The 19,011-nt window shown below is 38.8% G+C and overlaps 1 protein-coding gene across 1 annotated transcript in view; it reads right to left on the bottom strand.

Moving 5' to 3' along the window:
* Positions 1–19,011, bottom strand: part of RNF145 (ring finger protein 145) — a 72,178-nt gene that overhangs the window by 31,865 nt on the left and 21,302 nt on the right. The window contains exon 4 of the mRNA XM_068536307.1: positions 4,354–4,445. Coding sequence (XP_068392408.1) covers positions 4,354–4,445 — 92 coding nt within the window. The remainder of the gene's footprint in view (positions 1–4,353; positions 4,446–19,011) is intronic.

A 19,011-nucleotide genomic window follows, 5' to 3' on the forward strand; every position in this document is an offset into this window, starting at 1 on the left:
GACTACTCTCAAACAGGCCTCCCAAAATTTCTATTCACACAGAATCCCACAGCCCCATAGCCGACCAGCAAAGCCAACTGGGACCCAATGTCGCCCCTTCTCAGCAGGAAGTAGCCCAAGATGATGTCGTTGCCCAGATGTCAATGATTTGACTCTGATGATCTGACAGGGGGGAAATGTAGAGCTTAACAAAAGAACAGCCATCTTAGGCTGGGGCAGTCCTTTTAAGATAAGACAAATGCACTCTCCCCCCAACGGAAATTACCAGCAGTCACAAGCAGTTGGCATTCCAGGCAGATAGAGCTATGACACACTCAGCCCTAACCACGAAACGGGTGGAACATTAACCCAAGGGTGACCAGAGTGGACCATAAAAGAAGCCCAGTTTCCTTCCCCCAGCGCAAACCCCCTCTTGGTCTCCCCTGCTGCTCCCCTGCAGTGTACTCAATAATCTTGCTTTCTACCCTCAGAAAAAAAAAAAGAAAGAAAGAAATAGAAAAAGAAAACTGAGAAGAGAGGCCACCTAGTAAGATAAGTCAACAAAATCTTAGGGGCTAGAAAACAACCATCAGGCCACTACTCTTTCCCCACCCTGAGAAGAAGACTGAATTTTGCTCTCCGGAAAGGCTGAAATAGGCTCCTGGGCACCGTGCACAGCTCAGGGCAGAGGTGAGGTGCAGTGCCCAAATGAAAAACGGAGATTAAAATAAAACTCTGCACCCAGAAAGATGAGATCGCTCTAGATCTCCAAACACTGCTGCCATGTTTATTGCCACCCAGCTCTTGTCACTGACACTAGCCTCCCCTACAGGAGATAGAAAGATTCTTCTTTGGGGAAACTGACCCAAGTCCAAGTGAAAAGACCTACAAATACGCACACTTAGGGGTCCCCCCAAAAACAGCCAGTCCCACTTGACACCAAATGTGAAACATACCCGTTGGTAAGCCTTAAAGAGATTCCAATCGACAACTTAATAACTCACTTTAATACAAACGATCACACAAGGATATTTAAGTAACACTTACAGTTTATCAGCCTCATATGGGGTCTAGGCATCAGTATTTATAATTTTTTATGTAATATAACCACGTGATTCTAATCCAGGCTTAAGAAATACTGCTGTCCCAGGTAAGGCAAAGACCAAAACAAATGGAGAGAACGCAAGGAACAAAAGAAAGCTTCAAAGTAAATAATATATCTAAGAAATTCAAAAGACTGTCACAACAAAAAGAGAACAAACTCCAGGATATTAAAATATATAACAACAAAAGGGTTGTAAGATAAAGTTGGGAAATCTCAGAAAGTAAAACAAAAGACAAAGAGAGAGACAGAGAGAGAGAAAAAGGAAAATGGAACAGTAAGAAAATTAGGGGCTCAATGTGGGAGGAACCTTATCCAATTAAGAGAATTTACAGAAAGGGACAAAAGAGAAAACAGCAGGGAAAAGTTACGGTGAGTTGAAAGGAGAGAGGCCTCTGGGGAATGATACCTGAGAGTAGAGAGGAGTGGTACAGGAGAAAGCCAATTTTCATCATAAAATTGTGGTATTTCTTGACTTTTAAAAGTAAGTATATTTCTTTGATTAAAAAATTAGCTAAAACTCTGAAAGAAATAAAATACTCAGAGGAAATGCTTTAATATTAGGAATGATTAGGAATTTTCATTCTGGTATGTCTTACTTTCACTGTACTCATAGCTATGATATTTAAATTTCCTTGTTCAAGTTCTCAGAGCTTTCTGAGAATCTGCTGCCTGTGTTATAATCATCAGTTTGGCTCAAATAAAATTCTCTTTTTTCTTCTTAAAAAAAAAATTTTTTTTTTCCTTGTTCAGCATGATGTAAACTTCCTTTAAGCTCTGAAAATTCCCATAAGTCTAGGACAGCACATTTCGGTGTTCAGCTCTGGGGTTACAGGCTTCATTTATCTTCTTTCACAGAAGAGTATGACTCATATGCTGTGATTCTCTTTAAGAGAAGACTACTCCTCTTATTTAGGTGAAAGAAGGAAGGAGTCATACTGTTAGTGGAAATCTTTCCTATAGCTCCAGAAGAATAGGAAGTTGTTTAACTTGACATGCCTATTCCAACTGACAATTCTGAATAAATCAAAATCACAATGTACTCTTTGGATTTCAGGATTCCACTGTAAGAACTATCTCTAAGAAGTCTGTAATCCTAAGAAATGATGGCATATTCAAATTACTTAATTTTTCATTAAAAGTTCATTAGTGAAATGGAAGAAAAGGAGTAGAAAGTTACTTTAAAATCAAAGTCTAAAGAAAATTGCTACTTAATAGTTTATGGATTTTGTTTTATTTCCAATTAATTGAATCTTAGTTGAGTAAACACACTATCATAACCATTGATAGGAAAAATTTAAGGAAATATACAGATTTATACTAAATTGTGTCCATTATAGAATAAAAGAGAACACTTTATGAGTTTTCTAACCTAGCAAATATTTTCATACTTGGATGTTACCACTACTGAATATACCAATTCATGGGAAACAGCCATAAAGCAACATTATTTTTGTGTCCTACTGTTTTAAAAGCCACTCTGTGAACTGAGTGTTCTCCTGCCCCTAAGGCAAGTCCCATACCTTTTCTAATCTAGCACAGGTTACACAATCTAATCTAATCTAATCTAACCTCAATCTAATAACAAACAAAACTTTGAAACTGATTTAAAGTTGAGAGTTTTCCTTTATTACATCTGAGGCCTCCTATGGCATCACAGAAAACCTGCAATTGTGAGAGGGAGTAGAGAGATTAAGGCAAGCTTCTTCCTCTTTCTCTGCCAGCACAGTCTCACTCTTTTCCTGACTTACTCACGACTGAAGCAGGCAGGGAAGGAGAGGGAGGGAAGTAGAAAATTCTTACTGAACTATGTTCTTACAATGGTATGGTATTGGTGCTCCCTGCAGTTGGCATATTTAAAATGGATCTCCTTTCTCCTGGGCACTTTTAAGGATTCTTCTGATTGTTCCCATCACTGTGGATCTCTCACCTGCAGTACCCTTGGATGCTTGTTATGTACCCTCCTCTGGCTGTTTTTGGTTCTTTCCTCAGCTCCTTGGAATCTAGAAGTTCAATCCCTGTTGGAGTCTTCTCATCTTTATAAGGGCCCTCTTGGGAGGACCTAAGAAAATTCCACTGACTCTTGGGGCCCTCATCTAGTCCATAGTAAACTAACATCGTTTGCCTACACAGATTAGATGATACAGGAGAACCCCGCAAGACATTTTCACTCCACAGTCAGAAACTCAACAGCCAGCCAGCCAGCCCAGTGCTGGCCTTTATATCAGACTAGAATTATAATACAAACCATATATATAATGTTTAATATTCTGGTAGCATCATTTTATAAAGGTAAAAAAAAAAAAGTAAAATTAATTAATAATATATTTTATTTAACCTAATATATCCCAAATATTATCACATAGACATTCAATCTATATTAAAAAATTAACAAGACATTCTACATAATTTTTGTACTACGTTTGAGAAATTGGGTGTGTTTTACACTACAGTATATTTTAATTTGGACTAGTCACATTTCAAGGGCTCACAAGCCACATGTGGCTTGTTTTGGATGGTGTAGCTTTAGATATTGCAGGCCTAGGTTGGATACCAGTCTGTAGTATCCCCCCTAAGCCACAAAAAAATATGTGTCTCCAAATGGTCTACCACTAAATTCTCTAAATGAGAAGGGCCCGGCAGGTATTTTAGAGAAAACAGCTCCCTAAAGAAATCCTCCTTCAAATCCCAACATTCAACCTCTTAACACCCTCTACATGGGTGAATTTAAGAATCACATACTGGTTTTCTCTCACTTTCTTTTTTGCAACTTTGGCATGGTAGGGTCTAGTATTTCACTTTGGACTGTATCTATATTGTTTTGGGGTCCTAGCCAACACTTCTATTTTAAGCATTCTGCTACCTGAATATTTCAATCATGTCTCAAGTTCTTGATGTTTCTGGCACTTTATTTTTGACTATAGGATAATGGCTTTCAACAACAGTAAACAATATTAAGACATTACATATTTCATTTTAATCTTACAAAGTAATTATTAGCTTTATTTTACAATTAATCTTCCCAAATACTTACATTACCCTTAAAAAAACACAAGGAACTACAGGCTATATGTGATCATAAACATGTAAAATAAGAAACACCTATGTATGAAAGAAAAAGACTAACATTTAACAATGGCTATGTTTTGAAAGTCGTCATGAATAACTTTGAGTTTTCCAATTTTTTGTATTAAGTATGAACCAATTTTAGAAGATAGTAATTAAGATTGGTTGGTTCCTACGTACACTTTTAATTCTTTTATAATACTTACCTATTAAGGCTGTGGTAAACCGATTCATGGAGAGAGGTTCTAAATACATTGGTCCTTCATAGGCGGACTCTAGTTCACTCCTAACGTAGTCCCTAAATAAGTAAAATGATAAGAATGCATTAGATACATTGCAAGCATATATGGGAGACAGAAGTTGCTACAGCAAAGCATTCTTATAAAAAGCATATTATGTTAATAACACCTCTCTCCACATCTATACTAAGGAAAAATTTAGGTACAAAAAATTATAGAGGGATGGGCTTCATCTCCTTCGTCCATGCACTGGAAACAGAATTTACTGAAACTGAATTTTACTATGCAGAGAAGCAGCCAAAGCTCCACTTTGTGGGATTTTCTTTCTTCTCACGACCTTATTAAATAATTTATGCCCAGGAAAAAGCCAGTTGAGATGCCATCTCTCAACCCTACTACTTAACTGATAACACCTAATACTATTACATTGAATTTCCCCTCTTTTGACTAGCTTCCAACATCCCTCCCATCTTCTTTTCCCCAAAGTTTTGTCCCAAGTTATACTTAATTAGTTACAGGTAAAATCACAAACTAGCTAGCAAACTAGCTTGTAGCAGGACAGTCCTTAAAAACTGTCACTTTCAAGTCTACATGGAATCTATAATTAGAATTATAATATTTAGTAGGCTACAAACTTATTTTGAGATATATTTTAAATCAAATCAAATATTCCTTTTAAAACTTAATTCATTTAACATTGATCACTGAGAAATAACAAGCTTTAAGTAGTGGCCAAAGAGCCTTTACACTCTGAGAAAACAGAACTTTTAGGGCAGAGGAGGGAAGCACAAAAAGGGAGAATTTAATTTATTATCAATAAGTTCAGTGGTAATAGTAGAACATGGTTGTCTTAAGTTCTTCTGACATCAAAGTAGGAAAGTTTGTGTTAAAAAAATTCTCCTTTTCTTCACCTGCTGAATGCTTTATTCACTGTACTTTAATACAGTTTTAATGTTTAAGTATTTCTGAAAAACTCAGATGGCTGTATTTACTTTTTCCATGAAATTACTTCCTATTAGGCAATCAAGTTGAATTCCTTTAGCATAACATAGCCAAACAAGAAATGACCCTTACATAATTAGCAAGGAGAGTATTGCCAAAAATCAACATTAAAAACTAAAATAAAAATTTAAAGCAGTTTTGGGAACAATTATAAAAACCAATGAATGACTAAGCTTCTTGGGTGATTTAGCAATTCTCCTCTATAACTCTAGGAGGATTATTTTTAACAAATAACATATTAATAGTCTCTTTCTAGTAAAGAGAATGCCAAATTCTCAAGGGGAATGATTCTACTGCAGTGGCTGTCAACCAGGGGTGATTTTGCCCCTGACGGGATAGTCCACAATGTCTGGAGACATTTTTAGTTGTCACAACTTGGAAGGGTGGAGGGGTGCTACTGGCACCTAAGCCAAGATGTTGCTAAAATATTCTACAGTGCACAGAACAGCCCCCACAACAAAGAATTACCCACTCCAGAAGGTCAGTGGTTGAAATCTTGTTTTAATGTAGAGAGACACAAACGCTACACGTGCAAATTATATATAAATATCTGATTACTAGAGTAGTATAGGTAACCGTCAATGTAATTATTATATTTTATAGAGCTTTAAGATAGAAAGCTAAAGAATTAAGAGAATTATGAAGTTTAAAATAAAATAGACACATAACTACCATTTACGTTTACGAAGTCTTTGAAAATGCTATTAAAGAAATAAATTTATATTTAAAAGATATGTAGCTCTGAGTCCCAGTACTACCTAGGCCTTTAAAGCCAAATAATTTCTTTTTGGCCATAGCACATCCCTCTCAAATAGATCCAGTTTAAAAAGAGGCCACGTGGGACTTCCCTGGCGGTCCAGTGGTTAAGACTTTGCCTTCCAATGCAGGGGGTGCGGGTCTGATCCTGGGTCAGAGAGCTAAGATCCCACATTCCTAGCGGCTGAAGGACCAAAACATAAAACAGAAGCAGTATTGTAACAAATCCAATAAAGACTTTAAAAAAATTAAATTAAAAAATAAAAAAAAAATAAAAAGAGGGCAGGGACAACCCATAAAGACAAAAGGCAGGTTGGTGTTTGCCAGGGGATGGGGGGAGGGGGAATGGAAACAACTATTTAAGGGTAGCAGGTTTTATTCTGGGGTGATGAAAATGGAATTAGATAATGGTGACGGTTACACAACATTATGAACGTACTATATGAACTGTTCGCTTTAAAAGGTTAATTTTGTTACGTGAATTTCACCTCAATAAAAAAGGGGGGCCTACAAGAGCACTATCTCCAAGGGGAAAAGCCAAAAGATGGACCAAAAGGACCTCAGTCCCAGGAGCTCTCTCACAGAGAGGGGCGAGGGGAGGAGATGACACAGTTGGGTTCCCTGTCTTATTTTCTCTCACATGTTTGCTTTTGTCATCGTATTACTGATGTTTCATAATAAACTCAGGAAACTCAACATTATCAAGAATTTCTTACTGCTGAGACATTTGTTAATTGTTTTGTATTATTTCCTAGCCTACTTTAGTTTAGCCTCTTTTTAAAAGCCTCTTTGTTTTTCTTTAGTCCCTTACCTTAAATTCTAATTTCACATAACAAAACTTCTAAGGAAAATTAATATTTTCTATACTTCTTTATCCTAACTCAAAAAGAATTTGCTGTATACCTATGTTGCTAGCACACTGCTAGGCCCTGAAAAGACTGCAGTAGACAAGAAAGACACAGTTGCTGTTAGGATGAAGCTTACGAACCAGGAGAGGAGACATACATTAAACAAATACTTAGGCTAACAATTAGTAAATTACAATTGTGTCAAATGCTGTAAGAAAAAAATATAAGAAGCCAGACGGCTGGGAGGCGGAAACGGGAGGGACACAGGGACGTGGTTTTGAGGGCCGAAGCGTGGCTTGTTTTATGAAATAAAACACTAAGCATGAAAAAAATAAATAAATAAATAAAATAAAAAAATTAAAAAAAATAAAAAAATATAGAATGTTGTAATGGTTTTTTAAATTTTTATATTCACAACTCTATTTATTTAAAAATTATCTTCTATTATCTTCACTTCTAGATTCATATTTTTCCATTTAGCTAGTTTTTTCTGCCTTTTTATTTTAAATATCACTTATTTTACCTCTCATTCTATTTCATAGGGTTATTTTAAAGGGTTTAATGCAACTATTTCCTTTTCTTTTATCCTACCCTATGTTCCTTTGGTTGTTTTGTTGTTGTTGTTTTTAAAGTTTCCTCTTAACTTTCTAATTCTTTTTATGATTTTCTTTTTAGTTCTTCTTCTCTTTCCATGTTTCATCACTCTGTGATTTGTTGAGATTATAGGACACTAAGGGACGACTACGTTCCAGAATAATCACCAACCTTTAGGCCACAATGACAACACCCTGAGGTTAAGCAGTTTCCTCCCACTAGCTCTCCCACTTTGCCCTCTTCTAAGACCCTATGAATAGCTCTCTCTCAATGCTGCAACCTCTCCCAGGACTGCCCGACCTGTCATTGCATCAATCACCCTACCACAGAAATTAACATCTTTCCTAAGCACCTCAGACCCTCTCCCCTTTGCTCAACTCCTATCTCTCAAGACAGTCTTCAGAATTTCTCTGTTTGGCTGACTCACCAATAGGCCCCACCTCAGTAAAGACAGCCAGACCCAGAAAGCCTGCAGCCCCTTTGGGTCGGCCGAGCTTGGCTTGCCAGAGCCAGGGCAGTGGCTTTGGTGGAGGCTAAACTACTAGTCTTGCCAGGCAGCCACTACTTACCTGTCTCTTCTGAGAGAAGAATCTGAGCACTGCCTCCCAAACTATACAGAAAAACTGGGGGAAAAAAAAAACTGGCAACATTAACAAAGATCTCTATATCTAAGTTATGTACAACTTCAGGGAATCTCATGCGGGCAATGAAAACTCTTGGTTACTCAGTCTCAACAGAGTGGGTCACTTACAACAGTAAAAAACAAGACAGTAAGCCTAAATAAGAAGGATCCAGAGAAAGAATTATCCAAAATTCCATGAGTCATTTTAGGCCAAAATTTACTCTGAGGCAAGAGCCATGAAATTCTATTTTTAACAGAATTTTATACCTATTTTAAGACTGAATCAGATGAGATGTTCAAAAGCAGTATTAGAATTTTTAAATTTAGATTTAAAGAGTAGCATGCATTAATTTAGTCAGAAGCAAGAATCCCTGCATTCTGCTTGTAACTGAATAAAATCTTCCCCTTCTTAAACCTCTTTTTTCACTTGTGCAATCTGTGCAATGCTAACAATTAACGCTGAGCACCAGTAAACTGAACACTTTGAAAATCTACTTCTCTACACCCCTTGTGGTACACTACTTTCCTGTGGTTGCAACTATTTGGGGGCATAAGGAATGTGTAAGATGTATAAAAAAAGAGCCCCAAGGATAGCTTACAATAGGAAAAACTCTTGCTATAAAGAGAAGTATACAAGTTATAAAAAAATAAGTAACAACAAAACCTAGAAGCTTATCAATTCATCAGCTGATTAAAGACCTTTATTTCTAAGTCTCTCAAGCAACCTGGCTGCGTCACTGAACAACGTAGGAACAATCTGTACACTCTGGCCACTTAAAGCTTTCAAACAATATTAATTCCAAAGAAACCTAATCTATTTGTACACAGAACGAAGTGGTGAGCCCTCCAAGTTATATTTCGCAATATGTGCAAACAAAAGGCACTGCTCAATTTAAGAGATCCCAGATAGTGAGATGTTCATTTTTTTTCTTTTGGCCGCACAGCACGGCACGCAGGATCTTAGTTCCCCGACCAGGAAGTGCAGAGTCCTAACCACTGGGCCACTAGGGAATTCCCGAGATGTTCAAACACCGGGATTTGAGTACCTACCACACCCTAAGCGCTGTACTAGCAACTGAACAGTTCATTTACCCAGTTTCATCATTTAAATCTTCTCTGCCACACGGCCACCCTATTTTCTCTCTTCAGCTTCTTTCTGACCACCTACTAAATATTTAGTGCCTTGATCTGATAATGTTCAAAAGAAGAAAACATATCGGACACTGAAATGGACCAATTTTATTCCTGTCAAAATTAGGAGTTGAGTATATAATGATAAAATTCATTTTACAATTCCTTTATCTAACAGCAGTTCTCAACCGAAAAAATCTTGTTCCCCGGGTGACAACGTTTGGCAATTAGTGGTACTTTCTGGTTTCACAATTGTGGGGAAGGGGTACTCTGCTATCTGTTAGCAGAGACAGGGTGTTGTTAACATCCTGTAATGCACACAACTGCTCCATAGCAAAGAATGACACAGCCCAAAATGCTAACAGTTCCAAAAGAGAGAACCCCTCATCTATAGCTTTGAATTACACAAGCTTTCATAAAATGGAGACCTAGTTATCTGTATTGACACGTAAGTAACTCCTGGGAAAGTTTTACATTTGAAATCATAGTTACACACCCAAGACAAGGATGAAAAAGAGTACACTTTTATCATTTGAAACCCATGGGCTCTTAAGTCATACATGTACAAAATTGATACATTGGTTCATAAACCTAACAATAACACAAGGCATTTAAAAATAATGAAGTTTAAAATTTTAGAGAAAAACACTTAATGTGGATGTAAACCATGAAAACACTCTCACAGTAATGGTCATGTCACTTTGTACAATTTCTCTTTTTTTCCCTGTAGTTCTGGATAGTCTCAATTTTAAAGTAGGATTGACACTGGAAAATACATTCCTTAGATCACTCAAAATGAAAAGCATAGTTTAGAATTTTAAGTATTAAAGAACCTGACATTTATCAAATTCTAATGAGTTCAATTAGAGTATTAATATTAAATGTTCATACTAACTGAGCTGTGCCCATGGATTTTCTAAAGTTTAATTCTTGTGAACTGCAAGTTATACCCATTTTATAAACATATTCTAAACAAGTTTTTATTCACTTAAGGAGAATCAGCTTCATTATATGAGTAAAGGCATACCTTGGAGATACTGCAGGTTCAGTTCTAGACCACCACAACAAAGTGAATACCACAATAGAGCAAATCACATGAATTTTTTGGTTTCCCAGTGCATATAAGAGTTACATTTACACTATACTGTAGTCTACTAAGTGTCCAATAGCATGATGTCTAAAAAAAATGTACATACCTTAATTTAAAAATACTTTGTTGCTAAATAAAAGCTAACCATCATCTGAGCCTTCAGCGAGTCATAATCTTTTTGCTGGTGGAGGGTCTTGCCTCAAGGTTGATGGCTGCTGACTGATCAGGATGGTGGCTGCTGAAGGATGGGGTGGCTGTGGCAATTTCTTAAAATAAGACAACAATGGATGGAGGACCTTCAAGATGGCGGAGGAGTAAGACGTGGAGATCACCTTCTGCCCCACAAATGCATCAAAACTACATCTACACGTGGCACAACTCCTACAGAACACCTACTGAACGCTGGCAGAAGATCTCAGACTTCCCAAAAGGCAAGAAACTCCCCAAGTACCTGGGTAGGGCAAAAGAAAAAAGAAAAAACAGAGACAAAAGAAAAAACAGAGACAAAAGAATAGGGACAGGACCTGCACCTCTGGGAGGGAGCTGTGAAGGAGGAAAAGTTTCCACACACTAGAAAGCCCCTTCGTGAGCGGAGACCGGGGTAAGGGTGGCGGGGAAGCTTTGGAGCCACGGAGGAGGACACAGCAAGAGGGGTGCAGAGGGCAAAGCGGAGAGATTCCCGCACAGAGGATCAGTGCCAAGCAGCACTCACCAGCCTAAGAGGCTTGTCTGCTCACCAGCCAGGGCGGGTGGGGGCTGGGGGCTGGGGGCTGGGAGCTGAGGCTTGGGCTTCGGAGGTCGGATCCCAGGGAGAGGACTGGGGTTGGCTGCCTGAACACACCCTGAAGGGGGCTAGTGTGCCACAGCTAGCTGGGAGGGAGTCCGGGAAAAAGTCTGGAACTGCCTAAGAGACAAGAGACCCTTGCTACAGGGTGCACGAGGAGAGGGGATTCACAGCACCGCCTAAACGAGCTCCAGAGAACAGCATGAGCCACGACTACCAGCGCGGACACCAGAGACAGGCATGAAACGCTAAGGCTGCTACTGCAGCCACCAAAAAGCCTGTGTGCAAGCACAGGTCACTATCCACACCTCCCCTCCCGGAAGCCTGTGCAGCCCGCCACCACCAGGGTCCCATGATCCAGGGACAACTTCGCCGGGAGAACGCATGGCGCACCTCAGGCTGGTGCAACATTACGGTGGCTCACCCCACATTCCAATTATAACTACCGTACCCCTCCCTCCTCCCGACCTGAGTGAGCCAGAGCCCCTTAATCAGCTGCTCCTTTAACCCCCTCCTGTCTCGGCAAAGAACAGACACCAGAGGGCAACCTACACACAGAGTGGGGCCAAATTCAAAGCTGAACCCCAGGAGCTGTGCAAACAAAGAAGAGAAAGGGAAATCTCTCCCAGCAGCCTCAGGAGCAGCGGATTAAATCTCCACAATCAACCTGAGGTACCCTGCATCTGTGGAATACCTGAATAGACAAGGAATCTTCCCAAAATTGAGGTCGTGGACTTTGGGAGCAACTGTAGACTTGGGGTTTGCTGTACACGACAGACTAGTTTCTGATTTTTATGTTTATCTTAGTATAGTTTTTAGTGCTTGTTGTCACTGGTGGATTTATTGGTTTGGTTGCTCTTTTTTTAAAAAATTACTTTTTAAATTTTAGTAATATTTTCTTATTTTTTATTTTAATAACTTTATTTATTTTATTTTATTTATTTATTTTCTCCCTTTTCTTCTGAGCCGTGTGACTGACAGGATCTTCGTGCTCCAGCTGCGTCTCAGGCCTGAGCCTCTGAGGTGGGAGAACCGAGTTCAGGACACTGGTCTGCAAGAGACCTCCTGACCCCACGTAATTATCAATCGGCGAGAGCTCTCCCAGAGACCTCCATCTCAACGCTAAGACCCAGCTCCACTCAACGACCAGTGAAGTCCAGTGCTGGACACCACATGCCAAACAACTAGCAAGACAGGAACACAACCCCACCCATTAGCAGAGAGGCTGCCTAAAATCATAATAAGTTCACAGACACCCCAAAACATACCAGTGGACGTGGTCCTGCCCACCAGAGAGACAACATCCAGCCTCATCCACCAGAACACAGGCACTAGTCCCCTCCACCAGGAAGCCTACACAACCCACTGAACCAACCTTAGCCACTGGGGGCAGACACCAAAAACAATGGGAACTACGAACCTGCAGCCTGTGAAAAGGAGACCCCAAACACAGGAAGTTAAGCAAAATGAGAAGACAGAGAAATATGCAGCAGATGAAGGAGCAAGGTAAAAACCCACCAGACCAAACGAATGAACAGGAAATAGGCAGTCTACCTGAAAAAGAATTCAGGTAATGATAGTAAAGATGATCCAATATCTTGGAAATAGAATGGAGAAAATACAAGAAACGTTTAACAAGGACCTAGAAGAACTAAAGAGCCAACAATGATGAACAACACAATAAATGAAATTAAAAATCCTCTAGAAGGAATCAATAGCAGAATAACTGAGGCAGAAGAACGGATAAGTGACCAGGAAGATAAAATAGTGGAAATACCTACTGCAGAGCAGAGTAAAAAAAAGAATGAAAAGAACTGAGGACGGTCTCAGAGACCTCTAGGACAACATTAAACACACCAACATTCAAATTATAGGGGTCCCAGAAGAAAAAGAGAAAAAGAAAGGGACTGAGAAAATATTTGAAGAGATTATAGTTGAAAACTTCCTTAATACAGGAAAGAAAACAGTCAAACTTAAGTCCATGAAGCGCAGAGAGTCCCATACAGGATAAATCCAAGGAGAAACATGCCAAGACACATATTAATCAAACTATCAAAAATTAAATACAAAGAAAAAATACTAAAAGCAGCAACAGAAAAGCAACAAATACCATACAAGGGAATCCCCATAAGGTTAAGAGCTGATCTTTCAGCACAAACTCTGCAAGCCAGAAGGGAGTGGCAGGACATACTTAAAGTGATGAAAGGGAAAAAACCTACAACCAAGATTGCTCTACCCAGCAAGGATCTCATTCAGATTTGACGGAGAAATTAAAACCTTTACAGACAAGCAAAAGCTAAGAGAATTTAGCACCACCAAACCAGCTTTATAATAAATGCTAACGGAACGTCTCTAGGTAGGAAACCCAAGAGAAGAAAAAGACCTACAATAACAAAACCGAAACAATTAAGAAAGTGGTAATAGGAACATACATATCGATAATTACCTTAAATGTAAATGGATTAAATACTCCAACCAAAAGACACAGACTGACTGAATGGATACAAAAACAAGACCCATACATATGCTATCTACAAGAGACCCACTTCAGACGTAGGGACACATAGACTGAAAAAATGGAAATCAAAAGAAAGCTGGAGTACTAATTCTCATATCAGACAAAATAGACTTTAAAATAAAGACAATTACAAGAGAAAAAGAAGGAAACTACATAATGATCAAGGGATCAATCCAAGAAGAAGATATAACAATTGTAAGTATTTATACACCCAACAAAGGAGCTCCTCAATACATATGGCAAATGCTAACAGCCATAAAAGGGGAAATTGACAGTAACACAAAAATAGTAGGGGACTTTAACACCCCACTTTCATCAATGGACAGATCATCCAAAATCAAAATAAATAAGGAAACACAAGTGTTAAATGACACATTAAACAAGATGGACGGGCTTCCCTGGTGGCGCAGTGGTTGAGAATCCACCTGCCAATGCAGGGAACACGGGTTTGAGCCCTGGTCTGGGAAGACCCACATGCCGCGGAGCAATTAGGACCGTGAGCCACAACTACTGAGCCTGCGCGTCTGGAGCCTGTGCTCCGCAACAACAGAGGCCACGATAGTGAGAGGCCCGCGCACCGTGATGAAGAGTGGCCCCCGCTTGCCGCAACTAGAGAAAGCCCTTCCACAGAAACGAAGACCCAACACAGCCAAAAAATAAATAAATTAAAAAAAAAAACAAAAAAACAAGATGGACTTAATTGATATTTATAGGACATTCCATCCAAAAACAACAGAATACACTTTCTTCTCAAGTGGTCATGGAACATTCTCCAGGATAGATCACATCTTGGGTCACAAATCAAGCCTTGGTACATGCAAGAAAACTGAAAGCATATCAGGTATCTTTTCTGACCACAGAGCTGTGAGACTAGATATCAATTACAGGAAAAAAATCTGTAAAAAATACAAACACACGGAGGCTAAACAATACACTACTAAATAACCAAGAGATCACTGAGGAAATCAAAAAATACCTAGAAACAAATGAAACTGAAAACACGATGACCCAACACATATGGGATGCAGCAAAAGCAGTTCTAAGAGGGAAGTTTATAGCAATACAATCTTACCTCAAGAAACAAGAAAAATCTCAAATAAACAACCTAACCTTACAGCTAAAGCAATTAGAGAGAGAAGAACCAAAAAACCCCAAAGTTAGCGGAAGGAAAGAAATCATAAAAACCAGATCAGAAATAAATGAAAAAGAGATGAAGGAAACAATAGCAAAGATCAATAAAACTAAAAGCTGGTTCTTTGAGAAGATAAACAAAATCGAGAAACCAGACTCATCAAGAAATAAAGGGAAAGACTCAAATCAACAGAATTAGAAATGAAAAAGAAGTAACAACTGACACTGCAGAAATAAAGGATCATGAGAGATTACTACAAGCAACTATATGCCAATAAAATGGACAACCTGGAAGAAATGGACAAATTCTTAGAAAAGCGAAACCTTCCAAGACTGAACCAGGAAGAAATAAGAAATATAAACAGAACAATCACAAGCACTGAAACTGACACTGTGATTAAAAATCTTCCAACAAACAAAAGCCCAGGACCAGATGGCTTCACAGGCGAATTCTATCAAACATTTAGAGAAGAGCTAACACCTATCCTTCTCAAACTCTTCCAAAATATAGCAGAGGGAGGAACACTCCCAAACTCATTCATGAGACCCCCATCACCCTGATACCAAAACCAGACAAAGATACGACAAAAAAAGAAAATTACAGACCAATATCACTGATGAATATAGATGCAAAAATCCTCAACAAAATACTAGCAAACAGAATCCAACAACACATTAAAAGGATCATACACCATGATCAAGTGGGATTTATCCCAGGGATGCAAGGATTCTTCAGTATATGCAAATCAATCAATGTGATACCGCATATTAACATACTGAAGAATAAAAACCATATGACCATCTTAATAGATGCAGAAAAAGCTTTTGACAAAATTCAACACCCATTTATGATAAAAACTCTCCAGAAACTGGGCATAGAGGGAACCTACCTCAACATAATAAAGGCCATATACGACAAACCCACAGCAAACATCATTCTCAACGGTGAAAAACTGAAAGCATTTCCTCTAAGATCAGGAATAAGACAAGGATGTCCACTCTCACCACTATTATTGAACATAGTTTTGGAAGTCCTAGCCACAGCAATCAGAGAAGAAAAAGGAATAAACGGAATACAAATTGGGAAAGAAGAAGTAAAACAGTCACTGTTTACAGATGACATAATACTATGCATAAAGAATCCTAAAGATGCTACCAGAAAACTACTAGAGCTAATCAATGAATTTGGTAAAGTTGCAGGATACAAAATTAATGCACAGAAATCTCTTGTATTCCTATACACTAATGATGGAAAATCTGAAAGAGAAATTAAGGAAACACTCCCATTTACCATTGCAACAAAAAGAATAAAATACCTAGGAATAAACCTACCTTGGGAGACAAAAGACCTGTATGCAGAAAACTATAAGACACTGATGAAAGAAATTAAAGATGATACCAACAGATGGAGAGATATACCATGTTCTTGGATTGGACGAATCAACATTGTGAAAATGACTCTACTACCCAAAGCAATCTACAGATTCAATGCAATCCCTATCAAACTACCAATAGCATTTTTCACAGAACTAGAACAAAACATTTCACAATTTTTATGGAAACACAAAAGACCCCGAATAGCCAAAGCAATCTTGAGAAAGAAAAACAGAGCTGGAGGAATCAGGCTCCCTGACTTCAGACTATACTACAAAGCTACAGCAATCAAGACAGTATGGTACTGGCACAAAAACAGAAATATAGATCAATGGAACAGGATAGAAAGACCAGAGATAAACCCACACACATATGGTCACCTTATCTTTGATAAAGAAGGCAAGAATATACAATGGAGAAAAGACAGTCTCTTCAATAAGTGGTACTGGGAAAACTGGACACCTATATGTAAAAGAATGAAATTAGAAGACTCCCTAACACCATAACACAAAAATAAATTCAAAATGGATGAAGGACCTAAATGTAACGCCAGACACTATAAAACTCTTAGAGGAAAACATAGGCAGAACACCCTATGACATAAATCACAGCAAGATCCTTTTGACCCATCTCCTAGAGAAATGGAAATAAAAACAAAAATAAACAAATGGGACCTAATGAAACTTTAAAGCTTTTGCACAGCAAAGGAAACCATAAACAAGATGAAAAGACAACCCTCAGAATCAGAGAAAATATTTGCAAACAAAGCAACTGACAAAGGGTTAATCTCCAAAATATACAAGCCGCTCATGCAGCTCAACATCGACAAAACAAACAACCCCATCCAAAAATTGGCAGAAGACCTAAACAGACATTTCTCCAAAGATATACAGATTGCCAACAAACACATGAAAGGATGCTCAACATCACTAATCATTAGAGAAATGCAAATCAAAACTACAATGAGATATCACCTCATATCGGTCAGAATGGGCATCATCAAAAAATCTACAAACAATAAATGCTGGAGAGGGTGTGGAGAAAAGGGAACCCTCTTGCACTGTTGGTGGGAATGTAAATTGATACAGCCACTATGGAGAACAGTATGGAGGTTCCTTAAGAAACTGAAAATAGAACTACCATACGACCAAGCAATCCCACTACTGGGCATATACCCTGAGAAAACCATAATTCAAAGAGTCATGTACCACAATGTTCATTGCAGCTCTATTTACAATAGCCAGGACATGGAAGCAATGTAAGTGCCCAACAACAGAAGATTGGATAAAGAAGACGTGGCACATGTATACAATGGAATATTACTCAGCCATAAAATGAAACAAAATTGAGTTATTTGTAGTGAGGGGGATGGACCTAGAATCTGTCATACAGAATGAAGTCAGAAAGAGAAAAACAAATACCATATGCTAACGCATATATATGGAATTTCAGAAAGTGCTACTGATGAATCTAATGGCAGGGCAGGAATAAAGATGCAGACATAGAGAACAGCCTTGAGGGCACTGGGTGGAGGAAGGGGAAGCTGGGATGAAGTGAGAGAGTAGCACTGACATATATACACTACCAAATGTAAAATAGATAGCTAGTGGGAAGCAGATGCATAGCACAGGAAGACCAGCTCCATGCTTTGTGACCACCTAGAGGGGTGGGATTGGGAGGGTGGGAGGGAGAGCAAGAGGGAGAGGATATGGGGATACACGTATACGTACAGCTGATTCACTTTGTTATACAGCAGAAACTAACACAACACTGTAAAGCAATTATACTCCAATAAAGATGTTAAAAAAAAAAAAGACAAGAATGAAGTGTTCCACACTGAGTCTTCCTTTCATGAAGGATTTCTCTGTAGCATGTAATGCTGTTTAATAGCATTTTACCAGCAGTAGAACTTCTTTCAAAATTAAAATCCATTCTCTCAAACCCTGTCGCTGCTTTATCAATTTTTATGTAATATATAATATTCTAAATCCTTTGTTGTCATTTCAGTACTCTTCACAGCATCTTCACCAGGAGTAGATTCCGTCTCAAGAAACCACTGTCTTTGCTCATTCATAGGAAGCAACTTCTCATGTGCTACAGTTCTGTTTTTTTTTTTAAGTTTTTTTTTTCCTTTTTTTTTTTTAATATACACTTTTTTATATTTATTTATTTATTTTATTTATGGCTGTGTTGGGTCTTCGTTTCTGTGCGAGGGCTTTCTCTAGTTGTGGCAAGCAGGGCCACTCTTCATCGCAGTGCGCGGGCCTCCCACTATCGCAGCCTCTCTTGTTGCGGAGCACAGACTCAAGACGCGCAGGCTCAGTAATTGTGGCTCACGGGCCCAGCTGCTCCGCGGCATGTGGGATCCTCCAAGACCAGGGCTTGAACCCGTGTCCCCTGCATTGGCAGGCAGATTCTCAACCACTGCGCCACCAGGGAAGCCCTGTGCTACAGTTTTTGTTGTTACATTCCAGCAATTCAGTCACATCTTTAGGCTCAACTTCTAACTCTAGTTCTCTTGCTATTTCTACCACAGCTGTAGTGACTTCCTCCACTGAAGACTTAAACCCCTCAAAGTCATCCATGAGGCTGGAATCATCCTCCAAACTCCTGTTAATGTGGATATTTTGACTTCTTCCCATGAATCACAAATGTTCTTACTGGCATGTAGAATGGTGAATTCCTTCCAAAAGGTTTTCAATTTCCTTTGGCCAGATCCATCAGAGGAATCACTATCTTCAGCAGCTATAGCCTTATGAAATGTATTTCTTAAAT

The sequence above is a fragment of the Eschrichtius robustus genome, chromosome 2 (assembly GCF_028021215.1).
Source record: "Eschrichtius robustus isolate mEscRob2 chromosome 2, mEscRob2.pri, whole genome shotgun sequence".
Classification (NCBI taxonomy): domain Eukaryota; kingdom Metazoa; phylum Chordata; class Mammalia; order Artiodactyla; family Eschrichtiidae; genus Eschrichtius; species Eschrichtius robustus.